The sequence below is a fragment of the Topomyia yanbarensis genome, chromosome 2 (genome assembly GCF_030247195.1).
Source record: "Topomyia yanbarensis strain Yona2022 chromosome 2, ASM3024719v1, whole genome shotgun sequence".
NCBI classification, from domain to species: domain Eukaryota; kingdom Metazoa; phylum Arthropoda; class Insecta; order Diptera; family Culicidae; genus Topomyia; species Topomyia yanbarensis.
In genome coordinates, this window is record NC_080671.1 from 253,019,491 (window position 1) to 253,044,988 (window position 25,498).

At 41.1% G+C, this 25,498-nt stretch overlaps 2 protein-coding genes across 2 annotated transcripts in view; both read right to left on the reverse strand.

The window, feature by feature from the left end:
* Window positions 1-7,274: 7,274 nt before the first annotated feature.
* LOC131678440 (uncharacterized) overlaps window positions 7,275-25,498 on the reverse strand; it is a 33,927-nt gene continuing 15,703 nt past the window's right edge. The window contains exon 2 of the mRNA XM_058958598.1: window positions 7,275-13,237. Within this exon, the coding sequence (XP_058814581.1) occupies window positions 7,944-9,584 (1,641 nt within the window). The 5' untranslated portion in view covers window positions 9,585-13,237 and the 3' untranslated portion in view covers window positions 7,275-7,943. The remainder of the gene's footprint in view (window positions 13,238-25,498) is intronic.
* Window positions 22,811-25,498, reverse strand: part of LOC131678444 (inaD-like protein) — a 1,280,364-nt gene continuing 1,277,676 nt past the window's right edge. Inside the window, exons 7-8 of the mRNA XM_058958609.1 lie at window positions 23,953-24,055; window positions 22,811-23,058 (exon numbers count right to left, since the gene is read on the reverse strand). Coding sequence (XP_058814592.1) covers window positions 22,826-23,058; window positions 23,953-24,055 — 336 coding nt within the window. The 3' untranslated portion in view covers window positions 22,811-22,825. The remainder of the gene's footprint in view (window positions 23,059-23,952; window positions 24,056-25,498) is intronic.

Here is a 25,498-nt window from a genome sequence, read left to right on the forward strand (position 1 = left end):
TTTGATTCATTTGATTCATTTGATTCATTTGATGCATTTGATTCAATTGATTTATTTGATCCATTTGATTCATTTGATTTATTTGATTCATTTGATTCATTTGATTCATTTGATTCATTTGATTCATTTGATTCATTTGATTCATTTGATTCATTTGATTCATTTGATTAATTTGATTAATTTGATTCATTTGCTTCACTTGTTTCATTTGCTTCATTTGCTTCATTTGTTCATTTGCTTCATTTGCTTCATTTGCTTCATTTGCTTCATTTGCTTCATTTGCTTCATTTGCTTCATTTGCTTCATTTGATTCATTTGATTCATTTGATTCATTTGATTTGTTTGATTCATTTGATTCATTTGATCCATTTGATTCATTTGATTCATTTGATTCATTTGATTCATTTGATTCATTTGATGCATTTGATTCAATTGATTTATTTGATCAATTTGATTCTTTTGATTCATTTGATTCATTTGATTCATTTGATTCATTTGATTCATTTGATTCATTTGATTCATTTGATTCATTTGATTCATTTGATTCATTTGATTCATTTGATTCATTTGATTCATTTGATTCATTTGATTCATTTGATTCCTTTGATTTGTTTGATTCATTTGATCCATTTGATTAATTTGATTAATTTGATTCATTTGATTCATTTGATTCATTTGATTCATTTGATTCATTTGATCCATTTGATTTATTTGATTCATTTGATTCATTTGATTCATTTGATTCATTTGATTCATTTGATTCATTTGATTCATTTGATGCATTTGATTCAATTGATTTATTTGATCCATTTGATTCTTTTGATTCATTTGATTCATTTGATTCATTTGATTCCTTTGATTTATTTGATTCATTTGATCCATTTGATTAATTTGATTCATTTGATTCATTTTGTTCATTTTATTCATATCTTTAATTTTATGCATTTCATGTTCAGTCATTCGTTTTATTTCATTCAATTTGTTAGTATGAGTCAATTTATTCTATTAATCTTATAACTATTTCTAAATATAACCCTAATTTTTATGTAATAACCTAATCTAATTTGATTCGTGTGTATTATAGTTTTGATTTACATTAATTTTTCTATTCATTTTATGAATTTAAAAACCTATTCACGGTGTTCCTAAAACCGTTATTAACTAAAAAAATGACCATAAATTTGGCATACGGCATTCGAAAGATACAGTATCCAAGCATCTTCTCAGTGAATTTCAAAATGATCCATCGAGGGATTCGAGAGATATGGCGATTTGAAGTTTTATGATACGTTTCATAAGGCTACCAGCAAACACCCACGGGTTTGGTCCAATCTCTATAAACAAAAAAATATTTGTCTACTTATTTAGCACATGGAATTCGAAAGATATAGTAATCAAGTATATCCCTTGCAAGTTTGAAAATATTTCATTGACGGAATCGAAAGTTATAACAGTTTGGATGTGGTATGCGGTCATAGATGGGTTTTCTACCAGACTTCAAGCGTGAATCCATGTTTGTCCATTGACTATTTAGATCGTTTATACGTGTCGCGATTTTCAAAGGAAACCATTAACATTTTATTACATAAATATAATGTACAAATGGTGTTATTAATATGGTGCACTGAAAAAATAGGAAAATAGGGTTGTCTACCAAACGTTAAATATAATGTGTAATTTAAAAAGAATAGATGAAAGTTGGAATGTTTACTTCAAAAGGCCATATCTCAATGGTATGTTGACTGATTCTAATTATTTTTTCATTATTGAACAGGTAGATAATACATATAGTTGAGACCAATTATATTGTCTATTTATTTATGTAGACAACTCTATTTTATATTCTTCTTGATGAAAACTAACGATGAAACGTCTACCTGTTCAATAATGAAAAAAGAATTAGAATCAGGCAACATACCATTGAGATATGGCCTTTTGAAGTAAACATTCCAGCTTTCATCTATTTTTTTTAATTTACACATTATATTTAACGTTTGGTAGAAAACCCTATTTCCATATTTTTTCAGTGCACCATATAAATAACACCTTTCATGCATTATATTTATGTAATAAAATGGTAAGGTTTTCCTTCAAAAGTCGCGACACGTATAAACGATCTAAATAGTCAATGGACAAACATGGATTCACGCTTGAAGTCTGGTAGAAAACCCATCTATGACCGCATACCACATCCAAACTGTTATAACTTTCGATTCCGTCAATGAAATATTTTCAAACTTGCAAGGGATATACTTGATTACTATATCTTTCGAATTCCATGTGCTAAATAAGTAGACAAATATTTTTTTTGTTTATAGAGATTGGACCAAACCCGTGGGTGTTTGCTGGTAGCCTTATGAAACGTACCATAAAACTTCAAATCGCCATATATCTCGAATCCCTCGATGGATCATTTTGAAATTCTCTGAGAAGATGCTTGGATACTGTATCTTTCGAATGCCGTATGCCAAATTTATGGTCATTTTTTTAGTTAATAACGGTTTTAGGAACACCGTGCTATTGTTTCATTTTTTGCTTTACTTTTTTATTTTGGTCGTTTTGTTGATTGCTATAATTTATTCAGTTTATTCGAGATTTTATTCGTGCAAGACTAGAAACTGCTTTAATCCCACCTCTAGTTGGGTGGCTACTTCTGTTTTTCAAAATTTTCCGGTTCGTTAATTTTTCTAAATTCTTCTGCGGTTTTTTTATTCTTGTTTTTTATATATACTCCTCTAATTTTATGCATTCTTCACGTTTTACTTGCTATTTCTATTGCTCTAAATATGTCTTGTTTTAAATGTTAAATAAGTTTTATTATTCTTGATTTATGGAGTTTTCAGTTTTATGCATTTTTCATATTAATGTCTGTATTCTTTTTAGTAGCTTTTTTTCATTTTCATTGATTCTTAGAATTTTTCCTACTTTCTCACCGATTTTTAATTATTTTCACCATTTGTTCAATAATGTTCGACTTCTTTGATCTTTGCATTATGTTTTCCTAGTTTCTTGTTTTCTTTTTATAGGTTCTGTTTGGGTTTTTCTCGATTAAATATTTTGTTTATTTGGTTGATTTTGTTGTTTTTAGGTTTGTTGTACATTCTTTTAATATTTAGTTTTACTATTGTTTATTTATTTGTTTTGCCGTTGATCGCCGTTTGGATAGTATTTTTAATTTTTGTGATCACTATATTTTTAATTTTTCTCCTTACTTTTAAAAATACTATTGACAAAAATGGCGCTTTTCAAAGTCACCAAAACTGTCGAAGAGGTATTAAAAACTCCCTAAGTATGAAAAGCTCTACGTTTTTTCCTTCATTGGCACTACTAACAACTAGAGCAAAAAACTGGACATAAATATAAAATTTCAGTGTGCTATATATAATATCAGTGAACTCCAATGGATTTCAAACATTAACTTTTTTGTACTTAGGCAATACACAGTAGTGGGGGCCCGTACGTTGGACCCCCCGGGCCCGTATTTTCTCTCTGCGGCCCTGGCTGCACCTCGCGTTGTCGTAGCGAGTTGCACAATATTGCATTTTAACAGGAAGAATTGTGTATTTAGTGGTGAAAATTTCATCGAGATACATAAACATTTTCAAAATTTATCGAACGTGGAACGCAAAAGACGTAAATAATTTTGGTCGTTCATATTGAATACTAATGAGGTCAACAGAAGTGATCACCAAAGGTTCCAAATTTCAAAAATCGATTACGAATACCATGGTTAAACGTTACCGGGAAACTATGAAGTCTAATCATGCAAAGCAAAACAAATCTAGCGGTGGAATATACGACTGGATTGTACGAGCGAAAATCATTAGAGTAGTGCAAAAGAATACTGGGATCTCCGGCCGTGATTTGGCCAAAATCTCACTTTGGCGTACACTCCAGCTTGGCGAATATGTTTTGCCTTTCTCATATAGAAAGGTTATGCAATCACTCTGAAAAACGTCAACCCGGAGGGCCGAGTGTCGTATTCCATTCGACTCAGTTCGTCGAGATCGGAAAAAGTCTGTATGTGTGTGTATGTGAGTATTTTTTTTTTACAATGGAGAAGACCTTTATGTCCTAGCCCAGTACACGTGCTAACGGTAGGGTCCAATCTACCACACGGGGTGCACTGGGGGCGTGTCGGACTCGAATGGTGACCAGCCATTAATACCGACTAAACTCCATTGGGCTCCGCCATCATTCCTCCCAGGAACTACCTCTCGGTATTACTTCTGGGGGGATGGCTGTACTAAATGTACTCATTCACTCTCACTCACGCGATCATACATCCTGTATGAGGCTTACTTGGGTGCTCTCTCAATCACACTTTGATTCACTCTCAAACACTCCCACATGAGGCTGACTTTTGTGCTCACCTTTTACGTTCCATGCGAGGCTGACTTGTGTGCTCACCTTACTCATTCCTTGCTAGGCTTATTTTTGTGCTCGCCCTACCCATACCATGTGAGGCTGACTTGGGTGCTCACCCTATCACCTGATTCACTCTCAATCGTGCCACTCTATTGTACCTTTGTCACTCCCTCTGGCATCCCATGTGGGACATTTTTCTTAGGCCCCACTTCTGACATACCATGCGAGGCTGACTTTTGTGCTCACCTTTTTCATTCCTTGCTAGGCTGACTTTTGTGCTAGCCTCTACCAACCTGTGAGGCTGACTTTTATGCTCACCCTTAACATGCAGTGTGAGACTGACTTGGATGCTCACCCTTTCACTCCTCTGCCACGCCATGGGGCATCGATAGCTTAGTTCCAACATACTACGCTACGACCCTCCCGTCTTGGCATGAGGCAGTCCACTTATACGCCTATACACTCACTCTTCTGTCTTGCTTCGGGGTGGCTGGGTTTACCCCTTACGCGGTTGCCATTCGCTGCGCCAACCTACCTCGGCATGAACAGACCATTCACTCTCTTATTTTGTGCTTGGCCTTTTTCGCTCCAACTAACCAATCACTAGTTAGCCGTGCCCGCCGTCTGTTGCTCGGTTCGCCAGATTACCTGTAGCCTACTGGCAATCTGGATGGTAGCAGCCGAGACTGCGTTCCACTTCTCCACCGTTTGACACATCCGCTGAATAAGGGTATCCGGGGTTGTGTCCCAGCCACAGACGTCAAGCATTGCTCTTCTTTCGACGTCGAACCGATGACATACGAACAGTATGTGTTCGGCAGTTTCATCTACACCTGGGCAGTCCGGGCAGACTGGGACCTCCGCGTGTCCGAACCTGTGGAGGTACTGACGGAAACAGCCATGGCCTGACAGGAATTGTGTCAGGTGGAAGTGAACTTCCCCATGGGGTCTTCCCACCCAGCTCGATATGCTAGGTATCAGCCGGTGGGTCCACTTACCTTTCGAGGAGTTGTCCCACTCACGCTGCCATCTGGCGACCGAGGTCACCCTGGTGCGCTCGCGGGCTCCCCTATTTCCACGTAGCTCGAAGCACTCCTCATCTTCCCGAATGACCAGCCCGACTGGCATCATGCTCGCTATCACGCAGGATGCATCGTGTGATACCGTGCGGTAGGCAGATATCACTCTGAGGCACATCACGCGGTAGGTGCTCTCCAGATTCTGTAGGTAACTGGTTACCCTCAGTGCTCTTGACCACGACGGGCCGCCGTACCTGAGGATAGATACGGCAACGCCTGCCAGTAACCTACGTCTACTGGCGCACACCTTTGAGCTGTTGGACATCATTCTCGATAGTGCCGCAACAGCAGTCGACGCTCTCTTGCACGTATAGTCGACATGGCTGCCGAAGGTCAGCTTGTCATCTATAATGACTCCGAGAGACTTCAGACTTCGCTGTGAAGTGATCGCGACTTCTCCCACATGGATAACTGCATGTTGTGCCGACTTGCGGTTGTTGACGATAACTACCTCCGTCTTATGATGAGCGAGCTCCAGGCCTCTCGCGCTCATCCATTCCTCCACCGTGTTGATCGCGTGTTCTGCGGTTAGTTCTACCTCAGGAATTGACTCCCTGTAGACCTCGAAGGTTACGTCGTCGGCAAAGCCGACGATCTTGACCCCAGGAGGGAACTTCAGTCTCAGAACCCCGTCATACATGAGGTTCCATAGGACCGGGCCTAGGATCGAGCCCTGCGGGACTCCGGCGGTAATCGGAACCCTTTTCTGACCGGCATCGGTCTCGTATAGCAGTACGCGGTTTTGGAAGTAACTTTCCAGGATTCGGTACAGACCCACCGGTAGGCTAAGCCGGTGTAACGAGAGCGCGATGGCATCCCAGCTTGCGCTGTTGAATGCGTTCTTCACGTCAAGTGTCACTAACGCACAGTATCGAATACCTCGCCTTTTTCGTTGGATCGCTATCTCGGCAGTATTTATCACTGAGTTGAGAGCGTCCACTGTGGACTTACCCTTCCGAAAGCCAAACTGGTTGCTTGACAGACCGTCCGTACCTTCCGCGTACGGGGTGAGCCTGTTGAGGATGATCCTCTCAAGCAGTTTGCCAGTCGTGTCTATCAGACAGATTGGTCTGTACGCCGATGGGTCGCCTGGCGGCTTCCCGGGCTTCGGCAACAGCACCAGTTTCTGCCTTTTCCATCTATCGGGGAAACGGCACTCGTCAAGGCATCTCTGCATAGCTAGCCTGAACATGTTCGGGTTCGCTATGATCGCTGCCTTGAGAGCGTTGTTCGGGACTCCATCCGGCCCTGGAGCTTTGTTCATTGCTAGGGATTTAGCCACTGCGAGTAGTTCTTCGTTCGTCACTGGAGCCACCATTTCGACCGTGCCCGCACTGTCTCGTAGTGCAGGTGGCCAGGGGCTTGTGGCTCGAGACGGGAAGAGTACTTCGATAATCGTTGCCAACCGGTCCGGAGACCGTTCTGGGGATGAGGAGCCCCCTTTGGTCTTGGCCATCACAATCCGGTAGGCGTCACCCCACGGATTCGCGTTGGCACTCTCACACAGGTTGTCGAAACACGCTCTCTTGCTGCTTTTAATAGCCTTGTTAAGGGCTAATTTCGCAGCTCGAAACACTTCATGGCGGTTCTCTCTTGCATCCTCGGTGCGAGCTCTTTGCATCCTACGTCTAGCTCTGAGACAGGCTGACCGTAGAGCTGCAATCTCGGCACTCCACCAGTATACCGGGCATCTACCGTTTCTTGGCAGTGTTTTTCTCGGCATAGTGGCGTCGCACGCGCGTGATAGAACAGCTACCAGCGCATCCCCGCTTAGACTGTCGGTGTTGGCCTCCAGTCCCAGGGCCGCGGTGAAAGCTTCGCTGTCGAAGTGATTGGACTTCCACCCGCGTACCTGACAGGGATCTCCCGCCCTCGGATGCTGCACACCATAGTTGATCTTAAAGCGGATTGCTAAATGATCGCTATGGGTGTAGCCTTCGTCTACCCTCCATTCCATGCCTGGAGCCAGACTCGGGCTGGCAAAGGTCAAATCAATCCACGCCTCCACTCCGTTTCTACGGAATGTACTAGCGGAGCCATCATTAGCTAGCACAGTATCGAGTTTCGCAAACGCTTCCATTAGCGCTTGACCCCTGCTATTTGTACAGCGGCTGCCCCACTCCACTGCCCAAGCGTTGAAGTCTCCCGCTATTACTACCGGTTTCCGGCCCACGAGGTCCGACGAGAGCCTGTCGATCATCTGGTAGAACTGTTCTATTGGCCACCTTGGTGGGGCGTAGCAGCTGCAATAGAACACACCATTGATCTTGGCAATCGCCACACCCTCGGCGGGGGGGTGTATTACCTCTTGAACCGGGAACCTTCCCGTTGTACAGATTGCCACCATTCCAGACCCGTCCGACACCCAATTGCCGTTGCCGGCAGGGATGCTGTACGGGTCTGATAAGAGGGCGACATCTGTCCTCGACTCCGAGACCGACTGCCACAGCAGCTGTTGGGCTGCTGCACAATGGTTAAGATTTAGCTGTGTGACTCTCACGGCTTCTTCTTATTTAACTCGCCGAAGGGACACGAAGGTCCGCCCATAGCATGTTTATGGGCTTGCTTCTTAGCGGTGCAGATAAGGCACTTATATGCCTTAGTGCACCCCCGCTCTTTATGCCCCTCCTCGCCGCATTGACGACATAGCTTGCTCCTGTCTATGCCTTTGCATTCGTAAGCTTTATGGCCGGATTCTAGGCACCGATAGCACCTGTCCACTGAAGGCGGCTGGGGTATACTAATAGGGCATACCGACCAGCCGATCTTCAGCTTCCCTCTCTCGGTTACCTTTTTGGCATCCGCATTCAGTAGCCTGAGGTAGGCTACTTGGGTGCCAGAGGGTCCGTCCCTCAATCGCACAGAGGCCCGCTCGATTGTGACGCCGCATTGCTCCTTGACGGCTGCGACGACGTCTTCTGCGATCGTGAACTCGTCCAAGTGCTTGCACTGGAGAGTTGTTTCCGCACCTAGCGACCTGATTTGGGCGCCCTCACCAAGAACCTCTTGGGCCAAGGCCTTATATACTGCACTTGATTGTGCGCCTCGCTTCAGCACCAGGAGCATCTCTCTCGTGTTGGTGCGTCTTACGCTACGCACATCCTGCCCAAGGGCCGAGAGACTTTCGGCCGCCTTCATCGATTTAAGGACATCGGCGTATTTGTCCTTGTCGGTTTTTAACCACAAGGCTTCGCCTCTGTCCTTGGCCTTCCTCGCAAGCCGCGGTACCTCCGGTTTCGGTGCCGGCTTTTTCTTGGTGACCAGCGTCCAGGGGTTTGAGCCCCCCTGCCCCGGTCGTGCCGGGTTGCTGGTACCATCGCTCTCAACAGCGAGGTCAGTCTCGCCCTCGCTTACCTCACCCAGGCGGCGTTTGACCTTGACGGTTGCACGCCGAGTGGTGTCGGTTTTGGCACCCTCTCCTGGCGACTTCCTAGGGCGCTTCGCATTCGATGCCGTCTTGCGATTGTCCTTTCCTTTTCCCTTCGAGGGGAACTCGGTCGCCGCTCCGATCGACGTGGCTGCTCCGTAGAAGGTAAAGGCCACTGTCTGTGAACCTCTATTGACCTTCTCTCTTTCCTCCCTATTGGAGGCCACTGTCTGGGTTTCTCTGTCGGGCCTCTCCCGACATTCCACCCTCTCAACATATGCCTGCTGTTCCTGTCTTGCGACACGAACAGCTTTCCGGAGCTCCAGAAGGCTCAACTTCAACTCCTTGGCTATGTTCTGCTTTGCGCTAGCGAAGTCGATTATAGAATCGAGTTGCTTCGCTACTTTGCGCATCGCAGCTATTGGCCCCTCCGATGCATTGGTAGGGGTATTGCCTACCGCTGCTGGGGGGTCACTGGTGCTTTCGGGTGCAGCACTCATCGCTCCACTACTCTCCCCACGGGGTGGAGACCTCGCCAAACCACCTCTTGCGAAGGGGTTTGGCACCTCCGTCTGTTTGTTTTTATTTTTATTTGCCTCCATGTATAGTCCCACGAGTAGCGCGAGAAATATATGTCCGCCACGCCAGAGCTCCGCATTAGCGTGGTAAGGGACGCTTACTGTGCTTACTGACTTACTGTGTGGGTTGCCCAGGTACCCCACAGGCTCCGTTAACGATCGAGCATCTTTTTCACCCCCTCGATCACTCATCCCTCGGCACGGGTCGCTTCACGCCTTGGAATTGGGGTTATGCCCTACCTTGCTTTACGTGGTGATCTCGGCCCGGATCATCACAACCATCCTCCTTTACCAGGGCTTTGGACCTGTAGCTCTGGTTCTCAATAGTTCCATGTACGTATGTTATTACAGACATGCTACTATTAGGATCCGTCATTCGCTAGCGGAGTCTGTATGTGTGTGTGTATGTGAGTATGTATGTGTGTGTATGTGTATGTGTATGTATAAGCGCATGTGTCAAATAATGTCACTCATTTTTCTCAGAGATGGCTGGACCGATTTGCCCAAACTTAGTCTCAAATGAAAGGTGCAACCTTCCCATCGGCTGCTATTGAATTTTGGATCGATCGGAGTTCTGGTTCTGGAATTACAGGTTTCAGAGTGCGGCCACACAGAAATTTCTCATATAAACTATAGGAAAAATTAAAAATACAATTTTTATTTTTGATGCTAAATGTGTTCAAGGTGCATGACACGTCGAGATTTGATGCAAACTCGAAAAAAAATTTGACGACGATTCACTTTTTTGGATTTTGGCACATTTTTGCCTTTCTCATATAGAAAGGTTATGCAATCACTCTGAAAAACGTCAATCTAATCCCGGCCAATTTTTTTTCGACCCGCATAAGGTTTCTGGATTTTAAAAGGGGCGTAGTTGATGGTTTACGGAGAGGGGTTACACCCCCCCCCTCTACTGTTCACTCCCCTCCTTTAAAAATCTCCTTAAATCACCCCTCAGACCACCACCCCATCCAGCCCTCATACCCCTTTCAACCCCATCATCTTTAAACCACCACTATATCACAAAGCATACCAATTTAAGCTGGGGAGTCGTTCGTTCATGGGACTTTCGCCCTCCTCACATACCCACCCCCGCATGACAAAATGAGTTAGCAAACATATAACATTGAACTAATGCTGATTAGGCTAATGGAATATGATATTTTTTGTTTCAAGTGTTTCACCGTCGACACGTAGCTCATCAAGTTCGTGGCTGGCATGCCATTGTGTAAGTGCAAAGTGTACTAAGAATGTAATGGACATTTCCATAATTATGTTGAACATAAAAATACTCCGTGCCATAGTTTAGAGAAATGAGAAAGGCAGAATTGCACCGCTAGGTGGATTAAACAGGTTTTTTGAGAAGGTTGTCGGTCGTAAAATGTCAGCAAACATGACAACAAAACGTGGTTGCTCAAAACTATACTAGGAAGCATTACAAGCATGTTCTGACTAAGTATAACGCATGCATTTAAATAGACTCGTAATCGAAATAATTCATCGTAATAATGGACTTTGGGCAAATCCTCGGTCCAACAATTTAAATAAAACTATTAATCTTAGTGAATTTCACTTGTTTTCGTCTTTTTGTCGTATTCATTTTTACATTTCTTACAAAAGAAATGTATAGGATTCGCTCAAACTTTGAAAACTTTTTCCGAGGCCCGGAGGGCCGAGTATCATATACCAATCGACTCAGCTCGACAAATTGAGACAATGTCTGTATGTGTGTGTGTATGTGTGTATGTATGTATGTATGTACAAAATGTCATGTAATTATCTCAGCAATGGCTGAGCCGATCTTAATGAAACTGGTTTCAAATGAAAGGTCTAACGCTCCCATTTGCCACTATTATTTTTGTTTTTAGACATGTTGTTTACTTTCTGAGATATGGGTGATTTTGTCAAGACAAAACGTGTTTTTTGCGAATAACTTTCGAACGAAGTGATCACATCAGGCACACTAGATTGAAATAGCAAACAAGCAATAGATTGCCGAAATCCGTTAATGAGCGGCGGAGATATTAACAATTTTGTATTTTTGTTCTTTGCTTACCAATTTCCTCTAACTAAAAATGAGACCGTTACATACATAGTATTACTTTACTGGTGTTTTAGGGGGTAAACTAAACCGATTTTGAATGTCGGGGTATGGAAACATATCTACGTGATTCAAGTAATTCGATTCTGAAAACATTTTGTGAATTACCTTAATAATATATAAATTATTTCTTAAAAATTAATATATAAGTTTTCTTCGTGGACAAAATAATGTGTGAGTTGACTTCATAGTGAAATTTTTCCTAGAGTTCATGTATTTATCCCTTGGATTAGGCGTTGTGTCCAACTGTCAGGTGGATGTTGGAGGGTATATTAATTCATAGATCATCAAGCAATCTACCTAGTAGTGAGATAAATGATTTCTCATGTATCACCGACATCACCGCGAGCAACTATATTTTTGAATCTCAAAATTTCAAAATTTGCAAAAATTTGATTTTCTTTTGCAAGTTGTACAGGTCATGGCGCAAAAATTACTAGTTGCGTTATTTATAATAAGGGTGTAAATATACAAATATATCGCATAATATGCCTATCAATATAAAGTCACCGCACTAGCCATCATTTGCCATTTCTCATACGCCACCCCTCACTCTCACTCTCTCTCTCTCTCTCTCTCTCTCTCTCTCTCACTTTTTCTATCACTCACTCTCAGTCTCTCTCACTCTCTCTCTGTCTCTTTCTTTCTTCGTGTTCGTGTTCTTTATCCATTTCAAAGTTGTGTGATAAGATCTTCTGGTTATCTGAAATATTTATTAATGTCCAAACATGTGTGCGATGTAATTGAGGAAGTTTAAGAAGATAAAACTATTTTTTGTCTTCCGTTACCCTGCATCTTATTGTAGAAGAGAGCAACTCGTGATAACAAGTTTAACATTGCATCCTGGTAAATAAAATATTTCTAGCCCTGAGAAAATTTGCAAATTTCCTTCCGAAACATTTGAATTTTGTATAGGCAGGCGACCAAAAATCGAAAACTAAATCAATTCCAATTTAATTTAGTTCTATTTAGAGCTTTTATATACACTATAATTAAGGAAATTCATGGCTATCTCAGAAAAATATTCAAGTTAACTGGGTAATATGGATGTTTGAAGATGAAAATTTTGAAAAGTGACATCCCACGTGCGTTGTTTAAACTCTTCGTATCTCTATTGAATTTTGAATGAAGCATGCTCAAACATGTCATGTGAAAAGTAAGAACACCTTTTTTGTGATGATATTCAAAATATATATTCATTGTATTGGTATGATTTATTATGTAGAATAATGAATCAAAGCCCAGAAATATCCACGAATTAGATCCGGGAAAAGAAGTATCTTACTCTCGATGGGGGATCCAAGTACAATGTTTCTTCTAACTTATCGTTGTCCATTTTTGCTCTATACTGAGTACAATTCAATTGATCCTTCAATGGCAGTCACAATTAGTAGAGATGCGTTAGATAATTCAGTACAAGTTTGATCTGACTACATTTTTGCAATACACATTACTGTGCAGCAACAAATGATCCCGAAGGTACCCCTTTCATGAGCAATGTAACTAGAAAAAACCTATTTTAATCCACCTAGCGGTGCAATTGTGCCTTTCTCAATCATGAATCACGAGAAAGTGTGCGTTGTTTATATTCATTAAAAGCTTTTAAATGCATATATTACATTTTATTATTGTACATCACATGACAACTATATACAGGAAAATAAATCATTATTCGAGTTCTAAAATTTTGAAGAAGAAAAAACAGCCACGGTAATATTGAACTGAAAAACCTGTTTTAATCCACCTAGAGGTGCAATTGTGCCTTTCTCATTTCTCCAAACTATGATTTAATAGCTGGTTCGTACAATATAACTTTATGGAAATGTCTTTCATTCTTATTACAATTGGTAAGTATATATAAGAGCACCTTTTTGCATTCATCGCGGTATCGGTTTGAATCGGAGTTTTCTATGTGATCGACCTCCACAACCCGTAACTCCGGTGCTGGAAGTCGGATGGAGATGGAATTTAATATCAGTTTCTGGGGACGCAACACCTTTCATTTGAGACTAAGTTGAGCAAATCTAGCCATTTTCGAGAAACCAATATAACCGTTATTCTGACTTTGGATGCTTCCGGATCCGTCGATGGTGGCCAGTGTGGCCAAAGAGACTTTGAATGACTGTTGGGGACCTAGATCTACAAATTCAACAGTTGTGTTTACATTTTGGAAAAAAATCACCTTTTTACATTCATCGCAGAATTCGTTAGAATCGGGATTTGCTGCGTGATCGTACGTATCACCCTGTAATTCAGGAACCAGAACTCGGATCCACACAAAATTCAACAGCAGCTGATGGACCTTTCATTTAAAATTAAGTTTGTCAAAATCGGTTCAGAAAATTCCGAGAAACCGGATCCACACAAAATTCAACAGCAGCTGATGGACCTTTCATTTAAAATTAAGTTTGTCAAAATCGGTTCAGAAAATTCCGAGAAACCGATTTGGAAAAATCAACAAATTTTGTTTTGTAACCATACTCTTCAACTCGTAATTCGGAACAAGATGTCGGTTGAAAATGAAATTCAATAGCAACCTATGGGAATATTATACCTTTCATTTGAATCTTAGTTTGTAAAAATCGGTTCAGCCATCTCCGAGTAACCGATGTGGACATTTTGTTAACAAATCCGCACATACACACACATACATACACACATACACATACACATATACATACACACAGATATTTTGCGATTTCGTCGAACTGAGTCGAATGTTATATGAGACTCGGCCCTCCGGGCCTCGGTTGGAAAGTCGGTTTTTGGAGCAATTGCATAACCTTTCTATATGAGAAAGGCACAAGAATAATATTTAATTAGCCTAATCAGCATGAGTTCAATGTTATCTTCATGTGGTTATATTTTGAAATATAGGGGCAATGGGTTTGAAAGTGGAGGATGGGGGGTTAATAGAGTGGGAGTGGAGGATGCGTCAGAAATCCTTCATCTTATTTCGGTATACGGGGTGGATGAAGGAAATGCGGGCGTGAGGGTGGTCCAAGGGGAGGGGAATGATGAAGGAGGGAGGTGTAAGGGCAAGCCGGTGGGGGGGGGGGTCTAGGGGCAGCGACGCAATACTCAACTGCATATTTTGCCTTCCATTTGAGACTTGGTTTGAGAAAATCGGTTCAGTCATCACCGAAGAACCGATGTGACTTTAATTGTAGAATATGCCCGGAATTCCGGACTTCCGGAATCGTCGATAGTGGACAATATATTCAAAGAATGTTTGATTAGCAATCAGTTATCTAGATCTGCGATTAGAAGTAATTTGGTGACCATTTCAATAGTTTTTAGCCTCTGAGGTATTACGATTGTACCGATTTATATGGGAAATTCCAGTGTATCCTTACTAACACCCCTGTAACTCCGGAAGCAAGAGTCAGAACCGAATGAAATTCAGCAGCAGTCAATGGCATTACTGTATCTTTCATTTGAAATTAAGTTCGTAAAAATCGGTAGAGAATTCGTTGTGGAATGGGTGTGATATTAGCTTAGGAACTTGGCGGGTTACCCGGGGGCGTCATGAACTGTCATAGGTGGCCAATGTGGTCAAAGCTGCTTTGATTGATCATTAGTGATCCAGACCCGCAAACTAGAGTAATGTTACATCAATTTTAATATGTTTTCCATCATTTGAACATTATGGTGGTACCAGTTTATATGGGAATTTGCTGTGTGACCGCACTCTTCAACCCGTAACTCCGGAACCGGAAGTCGGATCAACTAAAAATTCAATAGCAGCTTATGGGAGCGTTATACCTTTCAGATGAAACTAAGTTTGCGAAAATCGGTTCAGCCATCTCTGAGAAAATTGTGTGAGTTTAAATGACACACACACATACAAACACACACATACATACACACACACAGACATTTGCCGATCTCGACGAACTGAATCGAATAGTGTATGATACTCAGCCCTCCGGGCCTCGGTTAAAAAGTCGATTTTTACAGTGATTGCATAGCCTTTTTTTATATGAGAAAGGCAAAAAGACTTGTAATTTCAAGCATTTCCTTCCATCAAAAGCAGATTTATGTCCAGTGACACTTTCAATGACCACTTGCGTTTCCAGCAAACTAAATACTTATTCTGAAAATTTGAATCATTTCTTTTTCATAGTATTGGTTGCTATAGGATTCATTTATCCATACTTCCTGAACGAAAATACCGAATGAAATAATATGCAAGCTGTAAGGATGATTGGAAGGAGACTGCATTATAATCAATTGAACGGCTTTTGTGCTATTGACATAGCATAGCTTCACACTATTTACTTCAATGCAAATGAAAACTTTGAAATATCTTCCTGCCCCATTTACGAATCGCCCTCTCTCTATGTCGCTCTCTGTTTACAGAGTTTAAAAGCACGTGTGACATTGTCTCACTTTACTATTTCGAATTGCGCGTATCTACGCATACCGCACATTTTTTTTGGAATATGTGACCAAAAAGACAATTTTGAATTCCAAAATAAATTGAATGTTCCATTCAAATCATTTTACTCATTTTATGCTTTTCATTTATTTGATTAATTTGTTTCATTTGATTAATTTGATTAATTTGATTCATTTGATTCATTTGATTCATTTGATTCATTTGATTCATTTGATTTGATTCATACAGAGAGTTTAAAAGTTTTATAACTATGTTGTATAATGTTTCAAAATACATAGTTTGAAATAATTAATAACATTAAGTTTCATAAAAGCTACATCATCAAGGCATCCAAATATCTTATTGCGTACAAATCAACAAATTCTATCATTCAACTGCACACCATTTAAAAATCGATGCAATATAAACGTTATTGGCATACACTGGAACAATTACAACCATTATTTCGTGAAAATTTACTTGTATTTATATTAAAATGTCGGCCATTTTGTATCCGCCATTTTGAATTTTGAAAATCTGACATCAAAATCGTAATCTGTGCCCTAAAAAACGTGGTATGTACTTTTGCAGGTCAATCAAAACCATTTTCGACTTTTGACCAGGTTTTTAAGGAAATCCGCCACTGTGCGTTGTCGGGAATTCTTGCGTTGTAAGATTTTGTCATTGTTCGATGTGAGGTATTTGAATCGTGGGAAACTATATGTTCGTGATGGGATGTAGTGTCGTGGCTCGCGTGTAATGTCATTTGTTCGATTAGTATTATTGTTTGGGTTATAGTATAGTACAGATATAATATAAATATACCAACCCGAAGGTTTTTGCAAAACCTTCAAGGAAATCATTGAATGTGGCAACCCTGTCACTAAGCGAAAGCCACACCAAAAAGAATGATGAAAATTTTGTTATTTGTCGTACAAAAGGTTGGTTTTCTATCTACACCAAAAAGTTGATAAAAGATATCACCTTGTTTCACAAAGTGCTCATTTGACATAAGCTGCGAAAGAGGAATGTTCGTTCGAAGCGAACCACTATCGATGGTATGCAAAACCTTTCGTTCGAAAACTCCAAGAGTGCGTTGGTCCTTCACGAGCATAGTCCAGGTCTCGTGGCCGTAGAGGACCACCGGTCTAATCAGCGTCTTGTAGATAATCAACGTCGTGCGGCGGCGAATTTTATACGGCCGGAGCGTCCTCCGGAGTCCAAAGTAGGCACGATTTCCCACCAAGATCCGTCTCTGAATTTCTCTGCTGGTATCATTGTCGGCGATTACCAGTGAGCCCAAACACACGAATTCGTCGACCATCTCTATTTCGTCAACGTCAATCCGAACTCGGGATGGGAGGTTCGCATTGTCTCTAGAACCTCTTCCTCTCATGTATTTTGTCTTCGAAACGTTGATAGCAGGTCCAATCCTGCTGGCTTCGGCTTTCAGTCTGATGTACGTTTCCTACATCGTCTCAAAGTTCCGTGCCATCGTCGTTGGCGAAGCCAAGAAGTTGGACAGACTTCCGTGCCACTCGTGTCTATTCCCGCTCTCCTTATTGCACCTTCTAACGCAACGTTGAACAGCAGGCACGATAGACCATCACCTTGGCGTAACCCTCTTCGAGATTCAAAGGGACTCGAGAGTGTCCCTGATACTCGAACAACGTACATCACCCGATCCATCGTCGCTTTGACTAATCGTGTTAGCTTATCCGGAAAACCGTACTCATGCATTATCTGCCATAGCTGATCTCGATCGATTGTGTCATATGCCGATTTGAAATCGATGAACAAATGATGTGTGAGCACGTTGTATTCGCGGCACTTCTGCAGAACCTGCCGAATCATCGCGAATATTTTGTCCGTGGTAACGCGGGAACCCATGAATCCCATTTGGTAGTGCCCCACGAACTCCCTTGCAAATGGTGACAATCGGTGGCAAATAATTTGGGAGTTATCAGCAAACCGGCCTTATTAGGACGAATACATAATGGAAAAATAATTCAATTAGAAAATTCCTTTTATTAATTTGTATTATTTATTTTTATTTATTTAATATAATTATATCCATCGGACTTTGCAGTCTAAATGGACAGATAGAGTTATAAATAGTTTTTTTTTCCTTTTTTTTATTTCGACTATGTTAGTCACATTTTCTTTTTTACGTTTTAACGACCTTCAATTAGCTAGAGATTACTGGGTAGGGAAAGTTATGAAACTTAGAGCCATAGTACTCAAGTGAGAGCAAGGATGTGAAGTAAACAGATCGGAAAACTAGAAGTGGCAGGGTCATTAGAACGATATTAAGCCTGTTCTAATGACCCTGCCACTTCTAGTTTTCCGATCTGTTTACTTCACATCCTTGCTCTCACTTGAGTACTATGGCTCTAAGTTTCATAACTTTCCCTACCCAGCAATCTCTAGCTAATTGAAGGTCGTTAAAACGTAAAAAAGTTATAAATAGTTATAAATAACAATACATCTGATAAACTAAAGTAAAACAATATCACATCAAATAAAAACATCAAAGCACAGTAGAGCGGCTAATCTTATTGATGAAGCGACTGGACAACTCATTAAACTCAAAAAACTCTTCCACTGCGGTGAATGTCCGAGTGCATGCGGTAATCGGTTCGTTGGATCCAAACAAGGTACGATGAAATCTTTGCTGAAGCAGTGTTGTATTACGTAGTGTTCTATTAGGAATCCGAAAGTTTACTTCCGAACGAAGTTCTGGAGCATCCATCTCACCGTTAATCAGTTTTGCGATTACCAGTGCTTGCTGTATTTTTCGCCGGCGTTGCAACGTATCGATTCCCAGAAGTTGACACCTATCCGGATATGCTGGAAAATTAGCTGGATCATTCCACGGTAGATTTCTTAAAGCCATGCGCACAAATCGTTTCTGCACACGTTCGATTCTAATGCACCACGTTACTTGATGCGGACACCAGATCACTGATGCGTTTTCGAGAATAGGGCGGACGAGTGAACAGTACAGTGCCTTCAGACAATGTGGGTCGTTGAAGTCCTTAGCAATCTTGGAAATAAATCCCAACTGTCGTGTTGCTTTTGAAATAATCTGCGAGCGTTGCAAATCGAATGTCAGTTTCGCGTCCAATTGCACTCCTAAATCACATACCTGCTCAACTCTTGTCAGAATTGTACCGTTAATCCTATAATCGAACTGTACCGGGATAAAATACGATGGAATGTAATCACTTGACATTTCGCCACGTTAATGACAAGCTTATTTCTGCCACACCAATCTACGAAAAGTTGTAGTAAACCTTGTAGGCGCCAACAGTCTTCTACAGAACGAACAACAAGGTACAACTTCAAGTCGTCAGTATAAACTAGTTTGCAGCCGGCTCCCAGCAGCAATGCGATGTCGTTGAAATATAGTACGAACAACAGAGGTCCCAAGTTACTCCCTTGTGGAACACCAGACTTGTTGGAAAATTGTGACGATGTGCAGTTATCTAATTTTACTCGCAGAAATCTTCCGGAAAGATAAGAATCTAACCAAGACACCAATTGTGAAGAAATGCCGAGACGAGACAGCTTGCATAAAAGTATTCTATGATCAATTTTGTCGAATGCTGCTTTCAAATCAGTGTAAATGACATCCATCTGCGCTTTTTCCTCCATGCTAGCGACACACTTGGACGTGAAACTCAACAAATTTGTCGTCACTGATCTCCCTGGCATGAATCCGTGCTGATCAAACGATATGTAGTTCTTCGCGCAGTCTAAAATAGCACCACTCACAATAATCTCAAATAGCTTCGAGGAGGCTGAGAGACTAGTAATTCCACGATAGTTCGCAACATTCCGCCGATCGCCATTCTTGAATATGGGGCATATGAGCGATTGCTTCCAAATGCGCGGGAATTTAACTTGCTCAAACGAACGATTAAAAATTAAACTCAGCGGTCCAGCCAAAGCATTGATACAACGAAGAATGACAACTGCGGGAAAACCATCTGGCCCGGGAGCAAACGAGCATTTCAGTTTCTTCGATGCCTGTTTAACCAATTCTGGAGTAATGACGAAAGTTCCCAAATTAATCATACCGTTGGGAACATCGGACGCCACATCTTCCGCCTCTTGTCTCGATGTAAAACTGCTCGAGAAGACACTAGTAAAATGCCGCGCAAACAGTTCACATGACTCAGACACTGATGTGGCAACCGCATCTTCATGAAACACATTTGATGGTACCAATGAGTTCTTTCTTTTCGAATTAACAAACCGCCAAAAACTTCGAGGGTTGCGTCGTAGGTTAGTTTGCATTCGGAGTACATATGATTTGTACAAACTTGCGTTTAAGGAACGGTATGCATTGACAGATCGATGGAAATTGCAACGATTTGTAAAGGTCCGCTGGCGTCGGAGTTTACGTTGAAAGGCATTCCGCTCGCGTTTTAATTTACGCAATTGATATGTACTCCAAGCAGGGGAAAGGGGAGGTCTGACACGAGGAACATTCAATTCAAGCCAGCGATTGATTTCGCCACAAAAGTTTACAGCCATATCATCAACATCTCCGGATGCGAACAATGAAACCCAATCGATATTGTTCAGATGATCAGAAAGAGCAGAAAAATCCACTAACCGATAATTCAAAGGGCGCACGGTACTACTATCGCCGTTCGTTGACGATTGGGCGCTACCAGCACTGTTATATAATGAAATGGTAAGCGGCGGATGATGGGTGTCTACGGGTAGTAGCGGCGTAGGGCAACTATCAACTCTGGCGTCACAATCAAATCGGCAGAAAATAAGATCAAGTGTACGACCGAGCAAATTATACACTAGATTTTTCTGCCCAAGGCCCAAAAAGTCCATACCATCCAGCAGAGTGTGGCTGGCCGGTGGAAGCTGTGTACCGTTACAAACAATATCAGTATCGCTTATGGCCCAGTGCATACGTGGCTGATTATAATCACCACACACAAAAACTACGTCGTCAGTTAAACTTTTTTCACACAGTTCCTGTACAGAAGCAATGTGCTCATTAATCACATTCAAGTCCTGACTTCGATCTGGTGGTATATAAACGGCGCATATTTTTACATTTATATTTTTTATCCTCGTCGAGACAGAAATTTGCTCCAAATTTTGTCCATTCGTCATGTGTATGAGTGTACTGGTATACTGTTGTGCCACCGCAACCAGTACCCCCCCAAACCGAGATTTTCTGCTATTGCGTGCGCAACGATCGCAGCGAAACACGTTGTAAGCTGTACCAAATAGCTGCAGTGAGGTGATGCAGTCATCAAGTCCAGTCTCGGTCATAACAACCACGTCAAAATCGCAATCTGCAGAGTTCAGGAACAGCTCATCTACTTTCGTCCTCAGCCCTCTCACGTTCTGATAGAAGATGGAAATACTGCTATCGCTATCGGGTATTTGCTGTGAAAGACAACGGTTGAATACAGGTGAAGGAGGGAAAGAAACGGTCGAATACTCGCCTCTGATGGGAGCCCTAGACCTAGGACTCCCACCGTCTGCAGAAAATCGCATTGCGTTCAATTTATTGTCATAGGAAACGGTTGTTCCTGTGTTGGAGTTGCTGCTGGTTGTTCTCGGGCGAAAATAAACGGTCGTCTCATCGTGTTTTTTGGAAGCTCCACAAACTCTCTAAACATTAAACCGGCGGGCCAACACGCAGCGTTTAGGGCCTGCTGCTTGAGAGCTGGATCAAGGCCAATTTTAAATGAGACGTAGTTCATGTTCGTGACGTCTTTTCCCTTAGGTACAAGACGAGTGACATCAAACAAGTCAGCAAAATCTAGGCAGCGAGAAACAATTTTTTGCACATCATCATTACTGGTCAGTGGCTGGAAGCCAGATAAATAAAGCCAAAATCTGGGTGGCGGCGCAACTGGTGTGATGAAAGCGACAGAGAGATCACCAAAATCGATTGAATTAGTGCCGCGATCGACAGCTGGGCGAGCCGATTGGCTATTTTCAATGCGACGACGCTTTGAACTCGATCCTGGCCACATTGGTGTTCTCATTTCACGGGAAACGGAGGGTTTTGGTGTTTGATTTGAGTTTGCAATACAGTCCACTTTTTTGCCTAGCACTTCGACAATACCAGATAGTTGTTGTATCTGTTTACTGATATCATCGGTGCTTGCACTTGGAGATATATTGTTTCGATTTTGATCAGTAATGTACTCACGAATGCTTCTGCCATTTAGCTCGTGCCTGCATCTTATACAAATAAATACGGCCTTGCCTTGGGCAAAAACATCCTTACAAGAGCGAGGATTGAAACCACAGCAATTTTGGCTGACGTGGAAAGGGATTTCACAAAGGCCACAGCGCACTGGTTCCAAATCATTGATTTCGTGATGACACTCACCACATTGTTTTTTATCCATATTTGTTTTGTGTTGCGTTCGCAAACCAGAAGATATGACAGATACGCACTTCACAGAACGACGAAACAAGTGGCAGTGGCTGGTGCTAGCGGTCGATGTGGCACCAAAAACAATCCAAACTGACCGGATAAAACAGCGATAAATCGCAGAAAACGATAACAAATACGGTACAAACTCCAATGCCTTGCAGGAATACGGGTATTTCCGGGAACGATTAATGTTGAACGGAAACAGTATGTCGAGAATAACACTTTAAAAAACGTAAAATAAGCTAACAAAAAAACTAACACGATGCTCCAGTTTTACACTGTTAATCAAAACCCGCTTGTTAATTCTATACCTTTACCAGTGACTTATAATATAAACAAATATTCACACATGATGCAAAAATCCCTTTTATTTGCATGTCTTAAATTTGTGCTTGTTAATAATCAGTTCTATGTCTTTAACAGTGAACAATAACATAAAAATAACAACGTAATGCGTGTGTGCCCTGAAAAATAATGCTATATTGATGCGATGAGCTTATGCGGAAAACCGTACTCGTGCATTATCTGCCATAGCTGATCTCGATCGATTGTGTCATATGCCGATTTGAAGTCGATGAACAAATAATGTGTGGCACATTGTATTTGAGGCACTCCTCCGGAACCTGCCGAATCGCGAATATTTGGTCCATGGTGGTGCGGGAACCCATGAATCCCGTTTGGTAGTGTCTCACAAACTCCCTTGCAAATGGTGATAATCGGCGGCAAAGAATTTGGGAGTTATCAGCAAACCGTCCTTATTAGGACGAATACATAATGGAAAAAGAATTCAATTAGAAAATTCCTTTTATTAATGTGTATTAAGTTAGCGTTTGTTAATTCTATACCTTTACCAGTGAATTGTAATATAAACAAATATTCACACATGATGCAAAAATCCCTTCTATTAGCATGTCTTAAATTTGTGCTTGTTAATGTTCAATTCTATGTCTTTAACAGTGAACAATAACATTAAAAGTAACAGCGTAATGCGTGTGTGCCCTGAAAAATAATGCTATATTGATGCGATGATGGTGCACATGGTGTTCGCTAGTCATGTCGCATTTTGAATGTTGGTGGTCGTGTCTTGTACACAACCCTCGATTTTTTTTATGTATTGTTATTATTTTTATCAAAAATTTTAACGATTTGACTGTTAGCAATAAGTTTAGCATTAAGACATCATTGGGGCTTTGAATTGCCTGTTGGTGTATATATGACAAATACAAATACAAATTACCCCGCTCAAAATCAGAGTGCATAAATTTGCCCCAGGAAACCTATTTCACGCTACCCGATGAATCCTGCATTACGTAGATGCACATGATTTGAAATATGACGTGCATTTGAGAGGATATAAAACGACATGCATTTTGAGGGGTGTTTGCGCAGCTATTAGGATGTTCTGATACAGGTGGGTCCGTAGGAAACTTCCGAATAAACTTAATTTTGACTTTATAAACATGCCCCATGTATCAAGGTGCTCCTCTGCATCATATAAGTTTTGCAAACAAGTAGTGACATAAAAATGGCTCGTCTCACTGCTAGGAAGATTAAACCGGATTTTAGCAAGTTTTAATAGTAACTTATGATGATTATCTAACTACTTTAATACTACTATAATGGATTGAAATAATCGATGTGTTGGTACCTGCTTTAAATTGCTTTAGTACGTTATTTATCGACCCAGAATCATTGGTACGAATACTATCGTTGGCTGTTATGTATCGTTCATCATTTCCATCATCATGGATCTACGAAGAAAAAAATAAATAGAAAATGAGCTTTATTTAGAATGACTTCATAGAAATTTCACATTCTGTAAAACCGAAAACCTTTTGGATCCACTTAGTGATGCAGTCGCTATTTCCAAATTTATGCACACTATAATTGCATGGCAGCATGGGTTCGTGAAAAAGTGTTCGGCGACCACTAACCTGATTAGTTATTTGCAGGGTGTTAATTTGAGAAGATTGTTGCGCCAAAACGAATGATATACGGAGCATGCAACACTTTTTTCACTCTCTCACTATACAACAGCAACAAATTTGTTGCATTAGATACATAGAGAGCACGAGAGATACAGGCTTGTTCTGCCCTTTTATGCAATTCTGACGTTAGCGCCAATAGGAATATTTTTCAGGAAACCAATTTTTGTGTTTCGTGATGTTTTCAAAAGCACGAATAATGCTTCAACTATCTGTTCTGTACAAAATGTGTACAATCCATCGTAGATAATAGCCAATTGCTTAAATTTTCAATTTATGGCAAAAACCTTGTAAATTTTAGCTAACGTCACTTTTGTAAAAAATAGCGATTTCATTTCACTGTTTTTATGCAATTCTGACGTACGTATACAAACCAAAATTACCGGGTAAAACGTGTCGTATATTATCAACCGTTTCAACTGAATTATCTGCAAATGATTATTACTTCCTTCAAGTTTCCGAGGCTATATGTGGCGGTCTGGTCAGATGGTCGGTTTTGGATCTATACGGATGTTCCGTGGGTTATGTCCGAGGGCCATTCAGTACATTTTCATTAATTTTCCAAAGTTTAGCTGCAAGTCAGGCATTATTATAAAATGTATTCAGGCCCGTAGCTAGGATTTTGTTTCGGGAGGGGCTTAAAATTATTGCATAAATGTATTAATTCTGATGACTTGAGATATTTACTGGAAACTGAACGTAATTATGAAAAGTTCTTAGCGAAAAAAAATCCAAGTTAGAAATTTCTCTAGTTACAAAAATGAATATTCAAGGATTCAAAGTATTTAGGGCTGCTTAAAAATACTACGCATTCTAGACTACACGTTTACAAGATGTAGAAGACGCTAAATTGGAATGAGTAGAAAAATATCCAAAAGCCCGTCTCACGAAACTTTACACGCATTTGCTAATCAGGAGAACGAAAAGTTTCATTTAAAACTGTTGCACCTAACGCATCAAAGTTGTACGGATAACGAAGACGAAATGAGAAAATCAGAGCGCAATTCCGAAAGCACTCGTGTTGGGAGAATAGAAAAGATCTAAGAGTGATCTTGAATCGATTTCGATTGGTTGATTTTTTTTCCTCTCTTTTCTCTCTTATTTAAGATTATCTTTCTCATTTTATTCCATGACGAGCAAAAACAGAACGCAAGACTGTCACATACTGAAGACATGAAATCGAAACACTTATCCCAATTTATTGGCTCG